Source organism: Procambarus clarkii, chromosome 55, assembly GCF_040958095.1.
Source record: "Procambarus clarkii isolate CNS0578487 chromosome 55, FALCON_Pclarkii_2.0, whole genome shotgun sequence".
In the NCBI taxonomy this organism is placed as follows: Eukaryota; Metazoa; Arthropoda; class Malacostraca; order Decapoda; family Cambaridae; genus Procambarus; species Procambarus clarkii.
Genome location: NC_091204.1, coordinates 9,547,304 through 9,567,327, shown reverse-complemented (window position 1 = coordinate 9,567,327; position 20,024 = coordinate 9,547,304). Strand labels below are relative to the sequence as shown.

Below are 20,024 nucleotides of genomic sequence, written 5' to 3'. Positions count from 1 at the left end.
TTTGTGCGCCTTATGGGGTACAACGTTCGGGTACCCCCGCCAGCCGCGGACGTGTTATCGTTGTGGTCTTTTGGGCCATCAGGCTGCTGACTGTTCTGCGCCTGCTGTTGCGCCAGTGAATCTCTTCAGTGAGGAGGATTTTCCGCCGCTTCCTGTGGGGGGATGATTCGGTGGATGTGGATGTCTCTTCAGCTGAGGAGGTGCCCCCTCTGTGTCAGCTGTTGCTCCGCCTGTTGCGCCCCCTGTTGTTGTCGCCTCTCCTCCGGAGGTAGTGTCCTCGCCTGGTGCTCAGGCTGCTCCGGCTGGTGTCCCTGAGCCTCTTCCGACTGCCGTCTGCTCGGACCCCTCGTCTTTCCTGTTCTTCCTCTGCTGCATCTGTCCCGGTCCCTGCACCCTCGCCATCTGTTCTGGCTGTGCTGGGAGCTGGGGTGGATCCGGCGCTTCCTCCTGTGCCTGGCCTGGTGCCCCGTGTGGTTGAAGATGCTGCCATACTGCGGCGTGCGACGGTTCGCTCGGTTGGTGTTGCGCGTGTCGCCGAGTCTGCCTCCGGGTCTGAGGATATGCGGCCCGAGCCTAAGCGTTCCCGGCTTTCTTCTTCTGCGTGGGCAGATGTTGGTGACTTCGACGAGTGTGGTCCTTCCGGTGACGGTGGAGTGGCTCCGGTTGTGGTGCACACTACGGTGGTGGCGGAGGTGCACTTGCCTGAGGATGCCGGTGTTTCGGCCTCCCCTTCTGGTCTGGTGTCCAAGGGTCCTGCTTCCGGTGCGTTGCCTGCGTCGGATGGCTCTGGTTCTTCGTGGGGAGTGGTTCCCCCTGCTGAGGTTGGTGGCGAGCGGGGTGGCCTGGTGATGGTGTTGAGAAAGGATGCTCGCTCTGGGAGTTCTGTGGCCCCTTCCTTGTTACCCGTTTCCTCGGCAGCGGTCATGCCGCCTCCTCCGTCTCCAGCAGTCTCTTCCGTGTCTCCTGTGATCTCCATGGAGGTGCTACCATCTCATCGTCCGGCCCCTGCTCCTGTGCGTACGATGGCGAGTAAGTCTCGGCAGCCCTCGTCCGCTTCTCCAGTATCGTCTACTTCCTCGAAGGGCGTGGATGGCGCTCCCCAGCCTCGTTATGCGACTTGCGTCAGTGACCTCGGGCGTTGGCCGATGCCGCCCGATCTGGATGTTCCTGAGTTTATGGTACCCCCCCTCGGCAGCGAGGGATCAAAAACCCTACCGACCTTGAAGAGTTGGTCTGGGAAGCTTACAAGAGGAAGTATCCTTACGAATTTTTCCCGGAGAAGTACACTTCTCACCTTGTTCCTCGTAAATGATTTCTGTGTTTCCTGTTCTGTGCATGGTTGTGGGGTGCAGATGGGGTGTGTGTGTGAGTGGGTTTTGTTTCCCGGTTCCTGCGTGCTCCGGTTTATGTTGTGGGTTTTCTTTGTATGGCTGGTGGGTGGGTGTGCGGTTCCTGTGCGTTTGTGTGTTCGGTTGTGGATGCCGTGAGCGTTGTTTATGTCATATTCTGTGCCCTTCAGGCTGTTGGCGTGTTCCCGCCAGGGGTTGTGCTCTTTGTTCTGTTTTGCCTCCCGTTTGTTATGGCTGATCTGTTTCCGTTATTGTTATTATCCTTATTATTGTTTGTTTCTCGTTTTGTGTTGGTGCCGCTCTGTCTGTGTTTGAGGTGTTAGTAGGCTTGTTTTGTGTGCATTTTGTTCTGGGGTTTTCCCCTGTGTTTGTCTTCCGCTGTGTTTATATTTGTGTTATGTTTGTATATGCATTTTTGTTTTGTGGTCAGCCCTTCTGGCTGGTCTTCTCTTGATTTGTTCCTTTGTCCGTGTACATATGTGTGCTTTGTGCTTTGTACCTTTGTTCTATGTTGTATTTGTTTCTGCTTTTATTGTAACTTATACGTATGCTTGCATGTAAAAAAAAAAAAAAAAAAAAAAAACAGGCCATCACTCAGATCACCCTATTTACCTTGACCTGCCATAATACTTGATCTTCCTCTGTAATGAGATATATACATACATGGCATGCCTTGACCCTGAACGATATATATATAAAACCGTCATATGGAAAATCTCCACACTGTCTGGTTTACACTAAACCGACCACTTTATGCACAAATAATCTATCAGCCTCCCTGCAGCACTGACCTTGCAGCTTCCTGCTATAAATGTGTTCCCCAAGGTGTATCATACACACTCCGTCCTCACAGTCTTGCCCGCCTCATACACTGATAATTGACGTCATTAATGGTGCACCTCACGCAACTTCCCTCGCCTTGCAGGCGCTTGGGACAACAACAACTGGAACCTGATTTCACATCAGTACAGAGGCTTACAGCACCAAACTTATACATGTGAGTTTTCACGATAAACCAGTCTCCCCATTCACGCCCTTGGAGCTGAAGCACTGAAGGCTGAATTTCACCCCCATTACCAGTTGGAGCGTAGCCACGGAGGGTACCGGAGGTGCTACGTGTACCATTACCAGTTGGAGCGTAGCCACGGAGGGTACCGGAGGAGCTACGTGTACCGTTACCAGTTGGAGCGTTGCCACGGAGGGTACCGGAGGAGCTACGTGTACCGTTACCAGTTGGAGCGTAGCCACGGAGGGTACCGGAGGAGCTACGTGTACCGTTACCAGTTGGAGCGTAGCCACGGAGGGTACCGGAGGTGCTACGTGTACTGTTACCAGTTGGAGCGTTGCCACGGAGGGTACCGGAGGTGCTACGTGTACCGTTACCAGTTGGAGCGTAGCCACGGAGGGTACCGGAGGAGCTACGTGTACCGTTACCAGTTGGAGCGTTGCCACGGAGGGTACCGGAGGTGCTACGTGTACCATTACCAGTTGGAGCGTTGCCACGGAGGGTACCGGAGGTGCTACGTGAACCGTTACCAGTTGGAGCGTAGCCACGGAGGGTACCGGAGGTGCTATGTGTACCGTTACCAGTTGGAGCGTAGCCACGGAGGGTACCGGAGGTGCTACGTGTACCGTTACCAGTTGGAGCGTAGCCACGGAGGGTACCAGAGGAGCTACGTGTACCATTACCAGTTGGAGCGTTGCCACGGAGGGTCCCAGAGGAGCTACGTGTACCATTACCAGTTGGAGCGTACCTTCCCCTTAAGAGAAGGGGGTAAGGAGGAGGGGAGGGATAAGAGAAGGGGTAAGAGAATGAGGATGAGGGTGAGGATGAATAGGAAGAGGAGGGGGGAGAGGGGAGGGGTAAGACAAGGGGGGTGAGGAGGAAGGGGAAGAAGGGAGGGGGTAAGAGAAAGGAAAAGAGAAGGGGGTAGGGGTAAGAGAAGGGGAATGAGGAAGACGAAGGGGAAGAGGAGGGGATGAAGAGGGGAGGAGGGAAGATGGGAGGGGAGGTGGGATGGGGATTGAGCATAACAGGACCTGTGTGACGTCTGGGGTATGTACTGTGTAAGCCTACACAGTTGTCATGGCATGTTAGGGCGCTGGGTTATACAGACATGTCTTGGTAGATGACTATGGTGTGTTCATCTTCATCAAATACAGCAATACAAATCTAGAATCAGATAATAATGTTTTATATAACTTTATCTCTGATTTTACTTTTGAATTAAATTATTATTATAAAGTCAATACTGGAGGTTGGTGGGGCAGCGAGGGTTGGCGTTGCAACCTGTTCTCGCAAATTTAATAAGTCAATATTGACTTATTAAATATGTGCATAGGTGACATACTTAACATAACAGATACCCTTAAAAAGATTCATAGAAAACACCGACCTTACCTAACCTACTTAGTATGTTAAGATAAGCATCTTATTGCTTCGTAATTACAATTATTACCTAACCTATAATAGGTATAGGTTAAGTAATAATTGTAATTACGAAGCAATAAGATGCTTATCTTAAGATACTAACAAGGTTAGGTAAGGTTGGTGTTTTCTATGAATCTTTTTAAGGGTATCTATTATGTTTAGTATATCACCTATGCACGTAGTTAATAAGTCAATATTGACTTTACGAATTTGCGAGAACGGGTTGGCCGAGGGTCCCAAACACGCGAGGGTCAGTAGTAGAGGTTACCATCACCAGGGTGGTCCAGTGTTTATACCCGCACGGTGTAACACCTTCACACCCTCCCCCTGCTCTTCCCCTTCCTTTTCTTACCCCTTCCATCTCCCCCCTCCTATTCCCCTTCTTTCTCTTACCCTTCCCCTCATCCCCATCCTTCTCTTACCCCATCCCCTCCCCCTCCTCTTCCCTTTCCTCCTCATCCCCTTTCTCTTACCCCTCCCCTTCTTCCTCCTCCACTACACCATGCCACTACACCACACTACTACACCACGCCACTACACCACACTACTACACCACACCACTACACCACACTACTACACCACACCACTACACCAGGCTCCTACACCACGCCACTACACCACACTACTACACCACACTACTACACCAGGCTGCTACACCACACTACTACACCACACTACTACACCAGGCTGCTACACCACACTACTACACCAGGCTGCTACACCACACTACTACACCAGGCTGCTACACCACGCCACTACACCACACTACTTCACCAGGCTGCTACACCACACCACTACACCACACTACTACACCAGGCTGCTACACCACACTACTACACCACACTACTACACCAGGCTGCTACACCACGCTGCTACACCACACTACTACACCAGGCTGCTACACCACACCACTACACCACACTACTACACCAGGCTGCTACACCACACTACTACACCAGGCTGCTACACCACACTACTACACCAGGCTGCTACACCACACTACTACACCAGGCTGCTACACCACGCCACTACACCACACTACTACACCAGGCTGCTACACCACACTACTACACCACACTACTACACCAGGCTGCTACACCAGGCTGCTACACCACGCTACTACACCACACTACCACACCAGGCTGCTACACCAGGCTGCTACACCACGCCACTACACCACACTACTACACCAGGCTGCTACACCAGGCTGCTACACCACGCTACTACACCACACTACTACACCAGGCTGCTACACCACGCCACTACACCACACTACTACACCAGGCTGCTACACCAGGCTGCTACACCACGCTACTACACCACACTACTACACCAGGCTGCTACACCACGCCACTACACCACACTACTACACCAGGCTGCTACACCAGGCTGCTACACCACGCTACTACACCACACTACTACACCAGGCTGCTACACCACGCTACTACACCACACTACTACACCAGGCTGCTACACCACTCCACTACACCACACTACTACACCAGGCTGCTACACCAGGCTGCTACACCACGCCACTACACCACACTACTACACCAGGCTGCTACACCACGCCACTACACCACACTACTACACCAGGCTGCTACACCACGCCACTACACCACACTACTACACCACACCACTACACCACACTACTACACCACACCACTACACCAGGCTCCTACACCACGCCACTACACCACACTACTACACCACACTACTACACCAGGCTGCTACACCACACTACTACACCACACTACTACACCAGGCTGCTACACCACACTACTACACCAGGCTGCTACACCACACTACTACACCAGGCTGCTACACCACGCCACTACACCACACTACTTCACCAGGCTGCTACACCACACCACTACACCACACTACTACACCAGGCTGCTACACCACACTACTACACCACACTACTACACCAGGCTGCTACACCACGCTGCTACACCACACTACTACACCAGGCTGCTACACCACACCACTACACCACACTACTACACCAGGCTGCTACACCACACTACTACACCAGGCTGCTACACCACACTACTACACCAGGCTGCTACACCACACTACTACACCAGGCTGCTACACCACGCCACTACACCACACTACTACACCAGGCTGCTACACCACACTACTACACCACACTACTACACCAGGCTGCTACACCAGGCTGCTACACCACGCTACTACACCACACTACCACACCAGGCTGCTACACCAGGCTGCTACACCACGCCACTACACCACACTACTACACCAGGCTGCTACACCAGGCTGCAACACCACGCTACTACACCACACTACTACACCAGGCTGCTACACCACGCCACTACACCACACTACTACACCAGGCTGCTACACCAGGCTGCTACACCACGCTACTACACCACACTACTACACCAGGCTGCTACACCACGCCACAACACCACACTACTACACCAGGCTGCTACACCAGGCTGCTACACCACGCTACTACACCACACTACTACACCAGGCTGCTACACCACGCTACTACACCACACTACTACACCAGGCTGCTACACCACTCCACTACACCACACTACTACACCAGGCTGCTACACCACGCCACTACACCACACTACTACACCAGGCTGCTACACCACGCCACTACACCACACTACTACACCAGGCTGCTACACCACGCAACTACACCACACTACTACACCAGGCTGCTACACCACACTACTACACCAGGCTGCTACACCACACTACTACACCACACTACTACACCAGGCTGCTACACCACACTACTACACCAGGCTGCTACACCACGCCACTACACCACACTACTACACCAGGCTGCTACACCACACTACTACACCACACTACTACACCAGGCTGCTACACCACACCACTACACCACACTACTACACCAGGCTGCTACACCATGCCACTACACCAGGCTGCTACACCACGCCACTACACCACACTACTACACCAGGCTGCTACACCACACCACTACACCACGCTACTACACCAGGCTGCTACACCACACCACTACACCACACCACTACACCAGGCTGCTACATCACGCCACTACACCACACTACTACACCAGGCTGCTACACCACACTACTACACCAGGCTGCTACACCACGCCACTACACCAGGCTGCTACACCACACTACTACACCACACTACTACACCAGGCTGCTACACCACACTACTACACCACACTACTACACCAGGCTGCTACACCACATTACTACACCACACTACTACACCAGGCTCCTACACCACGCCACTACACCACGCCACTACACCACACCACTACACCAGGCCACTACACCACACTACTACACCAGGCTGCTACACCACACTACTACACCACACTACTACACCAGGCTGCTACACCACACTACTACACCACACTACTACACCAGGCTGCTACACCACACTACTACACCACACTACTACACCAGGCTGCTACACCACATTACTACACCACACTACACCAGGCTCCTACACCACGCCACTACACCACGCCACTACACCAGGCTGCTACACAACGCCACTACACCAGGCTGCTACACCACACTACTACACCACGCCACTACACCACACTACTACACCAGGCTGCTACACCACACCACTACACCACACTACTACACCAGGCTGCTACACCACACCTCTACACCACACTACTACACCAGGCTGCTACACCACACCACTACACCACACTACTACACCAGGCTGCTACACCACACTACTACACCACACTACTACACCAGGCTGCTACACCACACTACTACACCACACCACTACACCACACTACTACACCAGGCTGCTGCACCACGCCACTACACCACACTACTACACCAGGCTGCTACACCACACTACTACACCACACCACTACACCACACTACTACACCAGGCTGCTTCACCACACTACTACACCAGGCTGCTAGACCACGCCACTACACCACACTACTACACCAGGCTGCTACACCACGCCACTACACCACACTACTACACCAGGCTGCTACACCATGCCACTACACCACACTACTACACCAGGCTGCTACACCACACTACTACACCACACTACTACACCAGGCTGCTACACCATGCCACTACACCACACTACTACACCAGGCTGCTACACCACACTACTACACCAGGCTGCTACACCACACCACTACACCAGGCTGCTACACCACACCACTACACCAGGCTGCTACACCACACCACTACACCACACTACTACACCAGGCTGCTACACCACGCCACTACACCACACTACTACACCAGGCTGCTACACCACGCCACTACACCACACTACTACACCTGGCTGCTACACCAGGCTGCTACACCACGCCACTACACCACACTACTACACCAGGCTGCTACACCACGCCACTACACCACACTACTACACCTGGCTGCTACACCAGGCTGCTACACCACGCCACTACACCACACTACTACACCAGGCTGCTACACCACGCCACTACACCACACTACTACACCTGGCTGCTACACCAGGCTGCTACACCACGCCACTACACCACACTACTACACCAGGCTGCTACACCACGCCACTACACCACACTACTACACCTGGCTGCTACACCAGGCTGCTACACCACGCCACTACACCACACTACTACACCAGGCTGCTACACCACGCCACTACACCACACCACTACACCAGGCTGCTACACCACACTACTACAAATTAAAAATGATTAAAAATGATAAACCAATCTTTATTATGATCCTTTTTTATTTTACTAAATGTAGAAATATTTTTTTTTATTTTTACATTTCCTATTTTATTCATATTTTAACATTTTAACTTTAAACACTTTATAAACGGTGTCATAAAGTTTCAAATTAGGGTACAAAAGGTGTTGCAAAGTTTCATATTAGGGTACAAAAAGTATCACAAAGTTTCAAATTAGGGTTAGGTACGTAAATTTTGGTTATAAGTTTTGGAAACCTATTTAAGTCCACACAAAATAACGTATCTTATGCGTGAAAGCAAACGTTTCCACTCCTTTCTAACACTTTTCAGGAACGTTGTGGAAACTTAAAATTGTTTCCTGATAAAAGACATCCTCAGCGGATTAAGTACTACATGAAAATCATCAGTCAACCCAGACAAAGCATCCAAGTCATGCACATTATGCTCCTGAGTAATGGCTACATCCGGACGCAGCTCACAAAGCACAGCCACCAAGCCCATCTGCACTGCCAAGTCACGCAACCCATGCACATTCAGCGTCGCACAAGTCAGAGAGGGCGCCATCAGGAAGGGCAGTCAGGACCCCACCAACCCCACAGTCCCCTGCGAAGGCATACCAGAGCCCCCAACAGGGGAGGCAACAGGAACAGTAGGTGCATCATCTTGCAACCCTGCAGCAGAGGGCCTCATAGGAACGTCGGTGCCCGCACTCTTCGTAGACTTCGTACACTTCATAGTCAGTGTATCCCGTCCAATATCTTCCACACCAGTGGACACCACCCACTGAGCATCCTCAACCGCCTTTGGGGCTTCACTGCTCCCAGATGGAGCCCCGGGAGCAACAGAGCCCAGCAGGCCACCAGAGGGAGGAGGAGGAGGGGCGCACGCCACAGCAGCCCCAGCTGTAGACCCCCCGTCGCTTGACAGGAGGACCTTTGTCCGAGGAATGCGTCCGTGCCTCCCGCATACGACAGGGCTGATCCGACGCCGCGACCGAGGCAAGTCCTCTAGAGCCACGAGAGGATCGCAGTGCCTCAGGAGCAACAGCAACCATGTCGGATGCACGGCCACCAGACGAGGGAGCAACACCACACGGAGGACCCGCAGGATCGCCACTCCCACCTACAGCTTGATGGAGCAGCTTCCACAGGCGTACCCATCTCCATGTCAGCGACAGTTGAGTCCCAATGAACCTCCGCAGTGATGACGTGCACAGGAAGCGAGGCCGCCGCATCAGACATCAACGGGCCAGGTGGGCCAAACTGCTGAACAGGCGGAGTAGGATTATTCAAATCAGAAGGCACCATCGATGGGGAGGGGTCGCGGGGGACAATCATGGCGCCGATCCATCGATCCCAGGCGCCAGCGAGAAACAATGGGCAGAGTTTCTTTCACCCTATGCCCCTGTTACCTAGCAGTAAAATAGGTACCTGGGTGTTAGTCAGCTGTCACAGGCTGCTTCCTGGGGGTTGGAGGCCTGGTCGAGGACCGGGCCGTGGGGACACTAAAAGCCCCAAAATCATCTCAAGATAACCTTAAGATAACCTGACTTGGCCCCCCTAACCCCCAAGGGGGGAAAATCACCCTCCTGAAAGAGGGCTGGCTTCCCCACCCCGGAAGCTGTGCAACCGGCCGCTAAATGCCCTCGCAAACCACACCTAAAACAGATGTGCGGTTGATCCTCATAGAATATCCATAAGTTTAAGCCGAAGAACGTGACCTGAGATGCAATATCACGTGTCAAGCGCATGCCAAGGGTCCACACATTGGTCCTCAAGCCCGACAGATGGCCTGAGCGGAGACAAGTTACGCGGTGAGGGAACACAGTACCGTACCGAGAGAAGGAGGTGCGAAGGACCTCAGGAAAATCCAAGGGAATTCCATGGATGCTGACAAACGTCGGTGCCACACACCGGTCCGACACCTCAACAGCACCAGCAGAGCCCGGGAGCTGGAAAGAATGCCCAGCAAAATCACTCATGAAGTGCTGATATGGATCAGGGGCAGAGAACTTGACCACCACATGCCTGTCATAGATCTTCTCAAGGCTGTAAATAGAATGCAGGTCCACCCGTAAAACGTCCAAAAGCGCCACCTCCACCAACGTCCAATTAGCAGCTGCCGAGAACTCCGATCCTGCGGAATCCACCCTCCGAATCCGCGTCACCAACGACGCAATAACGCCAGCCGCCCCCACAGGCTGTCGTTATGACACACCACACACCAACAACAGCGACCTGCTCGCACCAGACGTCAGCCAACAAGTGAGAGAGCGCCAACGCTGTGACCACACCCTGCAACGAGCAATCCGGAAATCCCTAGTACAGCAAGATGAGGGGAATCAGGATAAGGAAATTGAAAAGTAACACGATGATAACGGTGGTGGTGGTGGTGGCTGACAGACCACCACCACCACCTGGTACACCCTGCCCAAAAAACGCCGGTCCTAGAATGACTTTTGGTGCGCTCCTTGCTGGCTTGGAGCACACTGCCTACTCTTCTTTTGACTTGACCAATCAGAGAGAAGCCAGCAGGCCTAGAGGTGGCCGCTCCAGTGACGGCTCTTCTCTTCACCTTACGTCACGGCCGGTGATGTCATAGCTTCCCGGCCCTGTGTAGCGACGCCCGAGAGCCGTTGACTTGACTAACCACAAGTTACCTCTCTCTCTACACAGTTTTACTTTCTTCACAGCTCCCCCTCCCTTTCTGGTTCGTTGTCGCCGTGAGGAGCAGAGGGGACGGACTGATGGTTCTTAAGGTGGCGTTTGTGGGGCGTATACTCACGACGAACCCCTGGGGGGCCCCGGCATGATCGGCGATAGCATATTGTTGGGTGTCCTGCCTCTAATTGTGGCTCCATGGTGGGTGTGGGGGCACATTCGTGAATGAAAGTTTTTTCCTCGTTTTCATGGCTAATAATGTTTCCCTTGTTCCTTCTCAGGCTCGTGGGGTGGGCGACCAAGCCCCCGAGTCGGACTGTGTTGGAAGACCAGGCCATGTAGCCCCTGCTGCATTGGGCCCCGACCCCCTGACTACTCCCCTCAGCTCCCCTCCCTCCTCTGCGGTAGGGCCGAGTTCCCAGCCCCCAGTGGAGACCACCTCGTCCCCTGGCACGGCTCCGTCTCTCATTGTGACTACTGCACCTTTTACCCCCTCTCTCTCTGGGGGTTCTCAACGCCGTCCCCGCCACAGCCGCACTCGCACGATCCCCTCCTGTACTAATACTTACAACGCCTTGTTTGGTCCCGCTATGTGGGCTAAATACTTTGATCTCCTCCAACTGGATTCTACTCCTCCTGACGATTTCTCCCTCCATAAACCTTGTTGATTCAGTAGATGCCTCTGTTACTTTTAACTCCACCAGTTACGGTACGGGTGTCGTCGCTGCTCATTCTCAGGATGCAGCTACTCGCTTAGCTGCTTTGTCCTGTATTGGAGAGACCCCTGTTTGGGTCTCCAAAAACGCTCGGTTAAATGCCAGTGTTGGCACTGTTCTCCTCCCACACCATGTTACAACTGGTGTTCGGGACCTCAAAGATTGCCATGAGGATATTAAACATATTCCTCGAAGCCCAAGGCCATTCTGTCCTCCAGGTGGACACGTTTACTCGACCCCCTCGTGGTCGTCGCCGTCAGCCCCTTTGAGTTGTTTAAATCACCTTTGATAGTAGGGCTCTTCCGCCCTCTATTATTCTTGCTGGTGCCTGATGCTCCGTTCAGGAGTACATTCCCTCTCCTAGACTTTGCAATAAGTGTTGGAAGTTCGGGCACGGTGTCCTCAAATGCACAAGTACTGTGTATCTATGCCTCATGTGTCGGGACGATAGTCATTCTAAGTCCGAGTGCACTTCTCCCCAGGCTCGCTGCCTCAATTGCGGTGAGGCCACCCTACTTTCTCCTGACGATTTCTGTCAGGAGAAATGTCATGTCATGTCCTATGATCCGGTCCGCCCGGTGGTCATCGAGATTCAACATTGGCTGTTTCATATCTCCAGTAAATTTAAGTTGGTTGAGTTTTGCTGGGTTCCCAGCCATGTTGGTGCCTCTTTAAATGAGCATGCGGATGCTGCAACTAAGGAAGCTATCCGCACTTGTCCCATCTCCCGTAAAGGTATTCCTTATTCCGACTTTTACCCAGTTATTCATGCCTCCATCCTTGCCCACTGGCAGAGTTGTTGGTCTTCTGCTATTGGCAAAAAACTGCGTACTCTTAAGAGTCGTGTGTCTCAGTGGCCTTCCTCCTACCACCGTAACTGGAGGTGGGAAACGGCTCTGGCTAGGTTACATATTGGCCATACCCGTTTAACTCACGGTCACTTAATGGAGCGCCGCCCTGCTCCTTATTGTCCAAATTGCATTGTCCCTCTTACTGTCATGCATATCCTTGTTGAATGTCCTGACTTCCAGGACGAGCGTGTGTCTTGTTTTCCGACCGTCCCTCACGGTCACTTGTCCCTCGATAGAATTCTTGGCAACTCGGATACTTTTGATATCGTTCGCCTTATGCATTTCTGTTCTCATATTGGCTTCCTTGGTGATATTTAGCGCCCTCTGATTATCCCGCACATTTGATGGTGTTACATAGCCTTCCCGGTTTGGTGCCTTGTTTTGATAATTACTTACTTTCTTCACAGCTAAGCTAGGATCTTCATCGTAGTTTCACTGAACTGGTCTGGAGTTAGGCTTCCTCCAGACTCCAAACAAAGACATGTAGTGAGCGAACTATTGTTTAGAGTGCTAGAGTGCAGCCATACACTCTAACACAAACTAGAAAGCTAGCTGGGAATTCCATCCCCTCACAACCATCAATCAAGTCAGAGGTATCTTAACAGCAAGACACTGTACTACATTCTCACGCACTAACATAGGTTATTGTCAAAATTCCTGGTGTACCTGACCTCGCTCACGTAATATTTGACAGTGACTTCACCCATTATTCGTTACTGGTGCGAGTAGTGGATAAGGCCTCTACTGAACATATGGTACATGCACTCTCTCACGCGACGAATCGAAATAAGTTAGCGGTCTCACCTGAGCATCTTAGTGCCACTGAATTCCCAGACGCCCAGGCTCAGTTGCTGAGTATCCTCAACAAACATAGTACTGTTGTTTCACTGACAGGAGAACAACTTGGACTGACACACCTCATCACTCACATAATTTCTCTTGAATCAGGTTATATCTTCTTGAGGTTATCTTGAGATGATTTCGGGGCTTTTTTTAGTGTCCCCGCGGCCCCGTCCTCGACCAGGCCTCCACCCCCAGGAAGCAGCCCGTGATGGCTGATTAACACCCAGGTACCTATTTTACTGCTAGGTAACAGGGGCATAGGGTGAAAGAAACTCTGCCCAATGTTTCTCGCCGGCGCCTGGGATTGAACTCAGGACCACAAGTCCAGTGTGCTGTCCGCTCGGCCGACCGGCTCCCTGTACTATTACTCGACCGACCAATTTATGTACCCGCATACAGATTGCCTCATTCTCAACGAGCTGTTGCCGACCGACTTATTGACGAGACGTTACAGGGAGGTGTTATTGAAGAAAGTACTTCTCCATGTATATAAGTACATGGAGAAGCAGTCTCCGTGGTGTAGTGGAGCAGTCTCCGTGGTGTAGTGGTAAGACACTCGCCTGGCGTTCCGCGAGCGCTATGTCATGGGTTCGTATCCTGGCCGTGGAGGATTTACTGGGCGCAATTCCTTAACTGTAGCCTCTGTTTAACACAACAGTAAAATGTGTACTTGGATGAAAAAAAACGATTCTTCGCGGCAGGGGATCGTATTCCAGGGACCATAGGATTAAGGACTTGCCCGAAACGCTACGCGTACTAGTGGCTGTACAAGAATGTAACAACTCTTGTATATATCTAAAAAAAAAAAAAAAAAAAAAAAAAAGTACATGGTACCTCTTAGTACGTACCCCTTAGAAAGTACCTCTTAGAGGTACGAAAGTACCTCTAAGATCCATTGATCTTAGTACCTATGATGGATGGCTCTTGGCGTCCCGTCGTTGATTTCAGAAAACTTAACCAAGTGATGATACCTGATAGATCTCTACTTCCTGTGCTCACTGACTTATTGCAGAACATATGCCAGAATATGTTTTTTTCAACACTTGATATATTGCAAGAATTTTGGCTAATACCACTTGACCCAGAATACCGAGAACTGTCGGCAATTTCAGCCCCTAACGGTCATTACCAATATACCCGCATGCCTTTTGGCTTACGCAACAGCCCCTTTACCTTCTCTAGACTTATGACAAACTTGTTCCGACGAAGATAGGGAATAACCTCATGGTTTACCTTGATGACTTCATAATCATGTCCAAGGAGGTACCAACCCACCTTCAAAGTTAATTAATAAGAACGTGTTCTTCAGAAACTATCTGAAGCTCATCTGAAAATTAAACTTAGAAAAATTGCGTTCACGAGAAAAGATAAAAAGTTTCTTAGCCATAATGTCACCCCTCTAGGCATCACCACTCTTGACTCAAAGACGCTGTGAAGAACTATCCTGCCCCTCATAATGTTGAAGCTGTACAAACGTTTATAGGCTTAGCAGGATTCTACCGCCGATTCTTAGCAGGATTCTTAGCAGGATTCATCGCTGGCTATTCAGTGATTGCGTCTCCTCTCACTCACCTCTTTAAGAAAGACTCCGTTCGCGTGGACAGCTGATCAAGAGAAAGCATTTAAAACACTTAAAGAGGCTTTGATATCTGCTCCCATTCTCAAGTTCCCAGACTTCTCCAAACTGCTTGTCTTGGTCACCGACGCCAGTAATATTGGGTTAGGAGCCGTCCTAACACAAACTAGCGACAGAAAGAGCGTGCTATTGCATATGCAAGCCGAGTCCTCCCCAAAGCAGAAAAGAATTACTCGACATCAGAAGGTGAAGCTTTAACTGTAGTGTGGGTCCTCAAATATTTCAGAGACATCATCTACAACTATCCTGTCCATTTGCTGACGGACCACCAAGCCATTATTCTCTTGTTCAAAGAAAATAACCCAATAGGCAAGTTTGCCCGTTGGTCGCTCCCAATACAAGAGTTCCAACCCACATGGAATGTTCAGGTTCCTGAGCTAATAGGCTCAGGAACCTGTACATCAGTTGATTGACACTTGAGAAGCGGGACCAAAGAGTCAGAGCTCAACCCCCGCAAGCACAATTAGGTGAGTACATATAGGGTACTTACCTGGCTGACACAATGTAGTTGCCGATGTCCTCTCCTGTTACGTCGCTCCTATTCAAGTTGACTACTCTACATTAGACTTACAAGATGTGGAAATGGCACAACAACAAGACCCAATGTGGGAACCGATCATAAGCTTTCTAATGAGCCCAAACACGATTCTTACAGTCGGGCCTCCCGTGCCGCTCAAGGAACCAGTACTCTCAAGTCACGTAATCCGTCTCAAGGATTACGATATTCCCGCGTCAATAGTACCGACCGTGTTGAAACTTGCCCATGACGCCCCACACAGTGCCCATCCTGGCAAGGACCGCTACATAAAGTAGGCTCGCCTCAAGTATTACTGAACCAAAATGGCAAAACATATTGAACATCACGTAGATCAATGTCTAACCTGCCTAGCTCACCGAGGCCAAGTTGCTGGCCCAAACCCGATTCAGACTTACCCTACGACTAATGCAAGTTGGAACCGTGTTTCTGTGGATTTGCTAACGAACTTTGCTGAAATTTCCAAAGTTAATCAAATCTAGTTATGGTAGATAACTCTTCTAGATACTGTGAACTGGTTACAATTCCAAACAAAACTGCGGATACAATAGATAGTGGATTTCATGATAACATAATTTGCAGGTATGTTCCACCTAGGTGTAACAAGCTAAGCTGGTTTTGGAAGTTTATTGTTCCTTGATCATATGGGTTACAGGGAACACAAGTTCGGAGTCAAAGGGTACTTTTACGTGGATAAAAGGTCACTCTCCAGAGATTAAATGATTAATGGGGATATAAGATAAAATGGCTACGTTTCCCTTGTATTAATTCAACATTGATGAATAATTCAATAATGACAGTAATTGTAGTAATAACCAATCTGGTTTAAGTACTTATGTTAAGTTAACATGAATGACGAGCAAATATCAAGGCTCGTATGCTGTCAGAGACAGTGACGTCATTTAGAATAGGGGACTAAATAGTCAAGGTTCGTCTCTGACCCACCCTCGGTCAAGGTCTAGGGAGGACTACAACCTTCCGTATTGTTAATTAATAAATTATAAAATTCAGGTCAATAGTAAATATTGTAATTATAAATAGCTGGGCCTAAGAATCTATAGAATTACCATCAGTTTCAACTTGGATTCAATCATCTGGGTGGCCAGTAAATAAGATTAGCTTTATTAATTAAATCTGCTTACTTATTCTGGGAACCAGAGAGGCTGGTGGAGTAATCCTAGTTGCTCCACAGTCGGGGGAGTCAGAGAGTAGATCAGTGTGGAGCTGGAAGGTCAACATCTCACCTCCAGAAGGCCAGGCGAACATCAGGCTTACCTTGAGGTTACCTTGAGGTGCTTCCGGGGCTTAGCGTCCCCGCGGCCCGGTCGTCGACCAGGCCAAAGAGATAATGGTAATGTGATTTAGGGTTTGGTTCAGTTAATTTTAAATCCATTCATTCATTGCCTCTAGTGTAGGAATAATTTTAGTAGGATGCAATTCAGATAGGATGCGCGTTTCTTTTATTTTCATTTGATAATCTTTGTTTAATAAATCTTGTTTAGAATTTATGGTGTTTAGTGGAATTTCCTCCCTAACGCATATTTTACATTCTGTTGCTGGGCTCAAGATTCCATGCTTTCCTGTACATCCCTTGTACATCCCATGCAAGTACAGTTCTCGTGTTTGTAGTATCAAAAGTGACCAAACGTGTAAGATCACGAGGAGAGGACTGAAGGCCACTCAGTTCTAGGGTCTTAAGTATAGTTAACTAAGGGCGGGCTAGTTAACTAGTTAGTTAGAAAGAGAGACCCTTTTCCCCCCCGACCCCGTTACATAGGATTATACTTTCTGACAACGGCTCGGCAATCAATAGTTCAGTTCTGGAACAACTGGCTAAACTGTACCATATCAAAAAAGAGCAATATAATGCCTTATCAACCGGCTAACAATAGCCCTTGCTGAAAAAACAAATAAGGAAGTCCTTGACGCACTCAGAGTAACAGTCACTCGGGACAGTCACAAATGGGATGAACTTATGCCAATCGTCCAAAGCTCTATAAACTTCTCTGTCAACTCCTCCATGTGAGATACACCTCACTTTGTGCTTTTTGGGACAGACATGAGATTCTCTAACACTCTCCTATCCTCGCCTCCTGATCCACTTTGATTCTCTAACACTCTCCTATCCTCGCCTCCTGATCCACTTTGATTCTCTAACACTCTCCTATCCTCGCCTCCTGCTCCACTTTGATTCTCTAACACTCTCCTATCCTCGCCTCCTGCTCCACTTTGATTCTCTAACACTCTCCTATCCTCGCCTCCTGCTCCACTTTGATTCTCTAACACTCTCCTATCCTCGCCTCCTGCTCCACTTTGATTCTCTAACACTCTCATATCCTCGCCTCCTGATCCACTTTGATTCTCTAACACTCTCATATCCTCGCCTCCTCGCTACTTTACAACTATGATAATTATGTTAAAGTAAAACAACGAGACACTCATTTGGTGTTCCAGAGAGTCAAGGAACACCTATTTATAGTTACTGACAATTTCACTCGGTTATAAAACGCTCATGCTAAACCTACAAAAATCGGACCTGGATCTTTAGTAATGATCCTCAACCAGCGAATGGATGGTATCATGTACAAGCTGACCGAATAGTTTCTTGGACCTTACAGAGTTCTTGAGCATATCACAGGTAACAAGTACAAACTGGAAAACCTAGCTTCAGGTGAGCATGTAAATGAACATCTCAATCACATGAAATTAACTCGACTGACTGTTGACAATGACACTCCTGTACCTGTGACAACATTGTGACTGTTCCTACCACCGTGACACCCACTCTGGTCACAGACTCGTACGATGGTACCACAACACCTGGTTCACAGACTTACAACCTTCGGTCTACATCAGTTATTTCGACACAACACCGACAAGAGTCTGATGATACACGCTTGTGTGCCTGTGGTGTTTCAGTCTGTAAATGACAATGGATGCGTTATATCAGCTCCCCACTTCCTGACTGTCAGTGTGTAACAGAGGATGACTACGTTCGTGAAGAACTAGCACCTAACATTCATAGCTTTTATTTCTAGCTGCATCTTGCTTACAATATTATAGGCTAAGTAACAAGCTTATGCCTACTTACTTCTACCCTTTTCAACTAACTTTAGTAATATTTTTACGAGAGAGCTCGTCCTGTTTGAGTACTCTACCATTGTATGTGTTGGACATTTTTATGTAACATTCCCACAGCATATTCACTGGGATTTCCTAAGAAAATTAAACCAATTAACGCCTTTCTCAGTGGATTTTATACGTCAGTTCTCTTTCCTTTGTCTCAAATGTATATAATATGATACCTACAAAGTTCGCCATAAGTCATAGTTTATATTTTATCATGTCTCTTCCATTCACTGTTAAGTCCTCGTGTTTCTGCCACGTCGCTGCACTCCATATTTTAGTAGAATGTCACTTATACTATGTACTATATCGTGCCTGTGTTAGTGTCTACCGTTTATAATCTGCTTAACAGGTGACACTGTGGCTAAGAATCATGATCCCTGTGTGCGACTTCTGGTCCACTGCCTCTACATCCTATGGACTAGAGAAAATTGCAACCTGAGACAAAATTACATCCTCCTGGTAGAAAAAATGCAATCTGAGGCCGAACAGAGGCTAGAAACTCCCCTGAAGAAAAACAAGATGTGACTACTCTGCCTCTACCTGCAGATGGACCTACTGCCTCCAGCATGCACAGACGTTTAGCTAGGCATGAAGTTCCTTGGACAGCTTAGTTTTAGAATTGCATTTGCACGCTATATTCAGGTATGTCCGAGACGGTGTTGGACATCTCAAAGCTTGTTTAAAGCCACAATAGATAAAACTATGCATAAATGTAAGTTAGGTACACAACCAAGAAGTTTGTCAAGCAGATCGTCGAGGTGGCCAATGATAGCTTGCCGAGCGGTGTTGGACGTCCCTGGGGTAATGAACGCCATCTTGCTATGCCTACTCAGAACGCATCAAAACAAGGCGCTCGATGTCTCGATGTATGCTCGTTCGAGGTGCAGCCAAGGACCTCATTCCATAAGCAGAGCAGCACGAGCCGTCATTCTGCACACATATTCACCATAGCTGTTACGTGGCCCAGTAAATTATATATATATATATATATATATATATATATATATATATATATATATATATATATATATATATATATATATATATATATATATATATATATATATATATATATATATATATATATATATATATATATATATATATTTTTTTTTTTTTTTTATACCTAGAAGGGGTACCACCTCTGGTGCAAG

General features: G+C 49.2%; 2 protein-coding genes across 2 annotated transcripts; both read right to left on the bottom strand.

Annotated features, from left to right (window-relative positions):
- Positions 1-214: 214 nt before the first annotated feature.
- Positions 215-976, bottom strand: LOC138352873 (secreted protein C-like). The gene has a single exon (XM_069305425.1). The coding sequence runs from the start codon at positions 974-976 to the stop codon at positions 215-217; it is 762 nt and encodes a 253-aa protein (XP_069161526.1).
- Positions 977-17,775: 16,799 nt separating this feature from the next.
- Positions 17,776-18,117, bottom strand: LOC138352872 (33kDa venom protein-like). Its single transcript, XM_069305424.1, has one exon. It carries the CDS (start codon positions 18,115-18,117, stop codon positions 17,776-17,778), a length of 342 nt encoding a protein of 113 aa, XP_069161525.1.
- Positions 18,118-20,024: the final 1,907 nt, after the last annotated feature.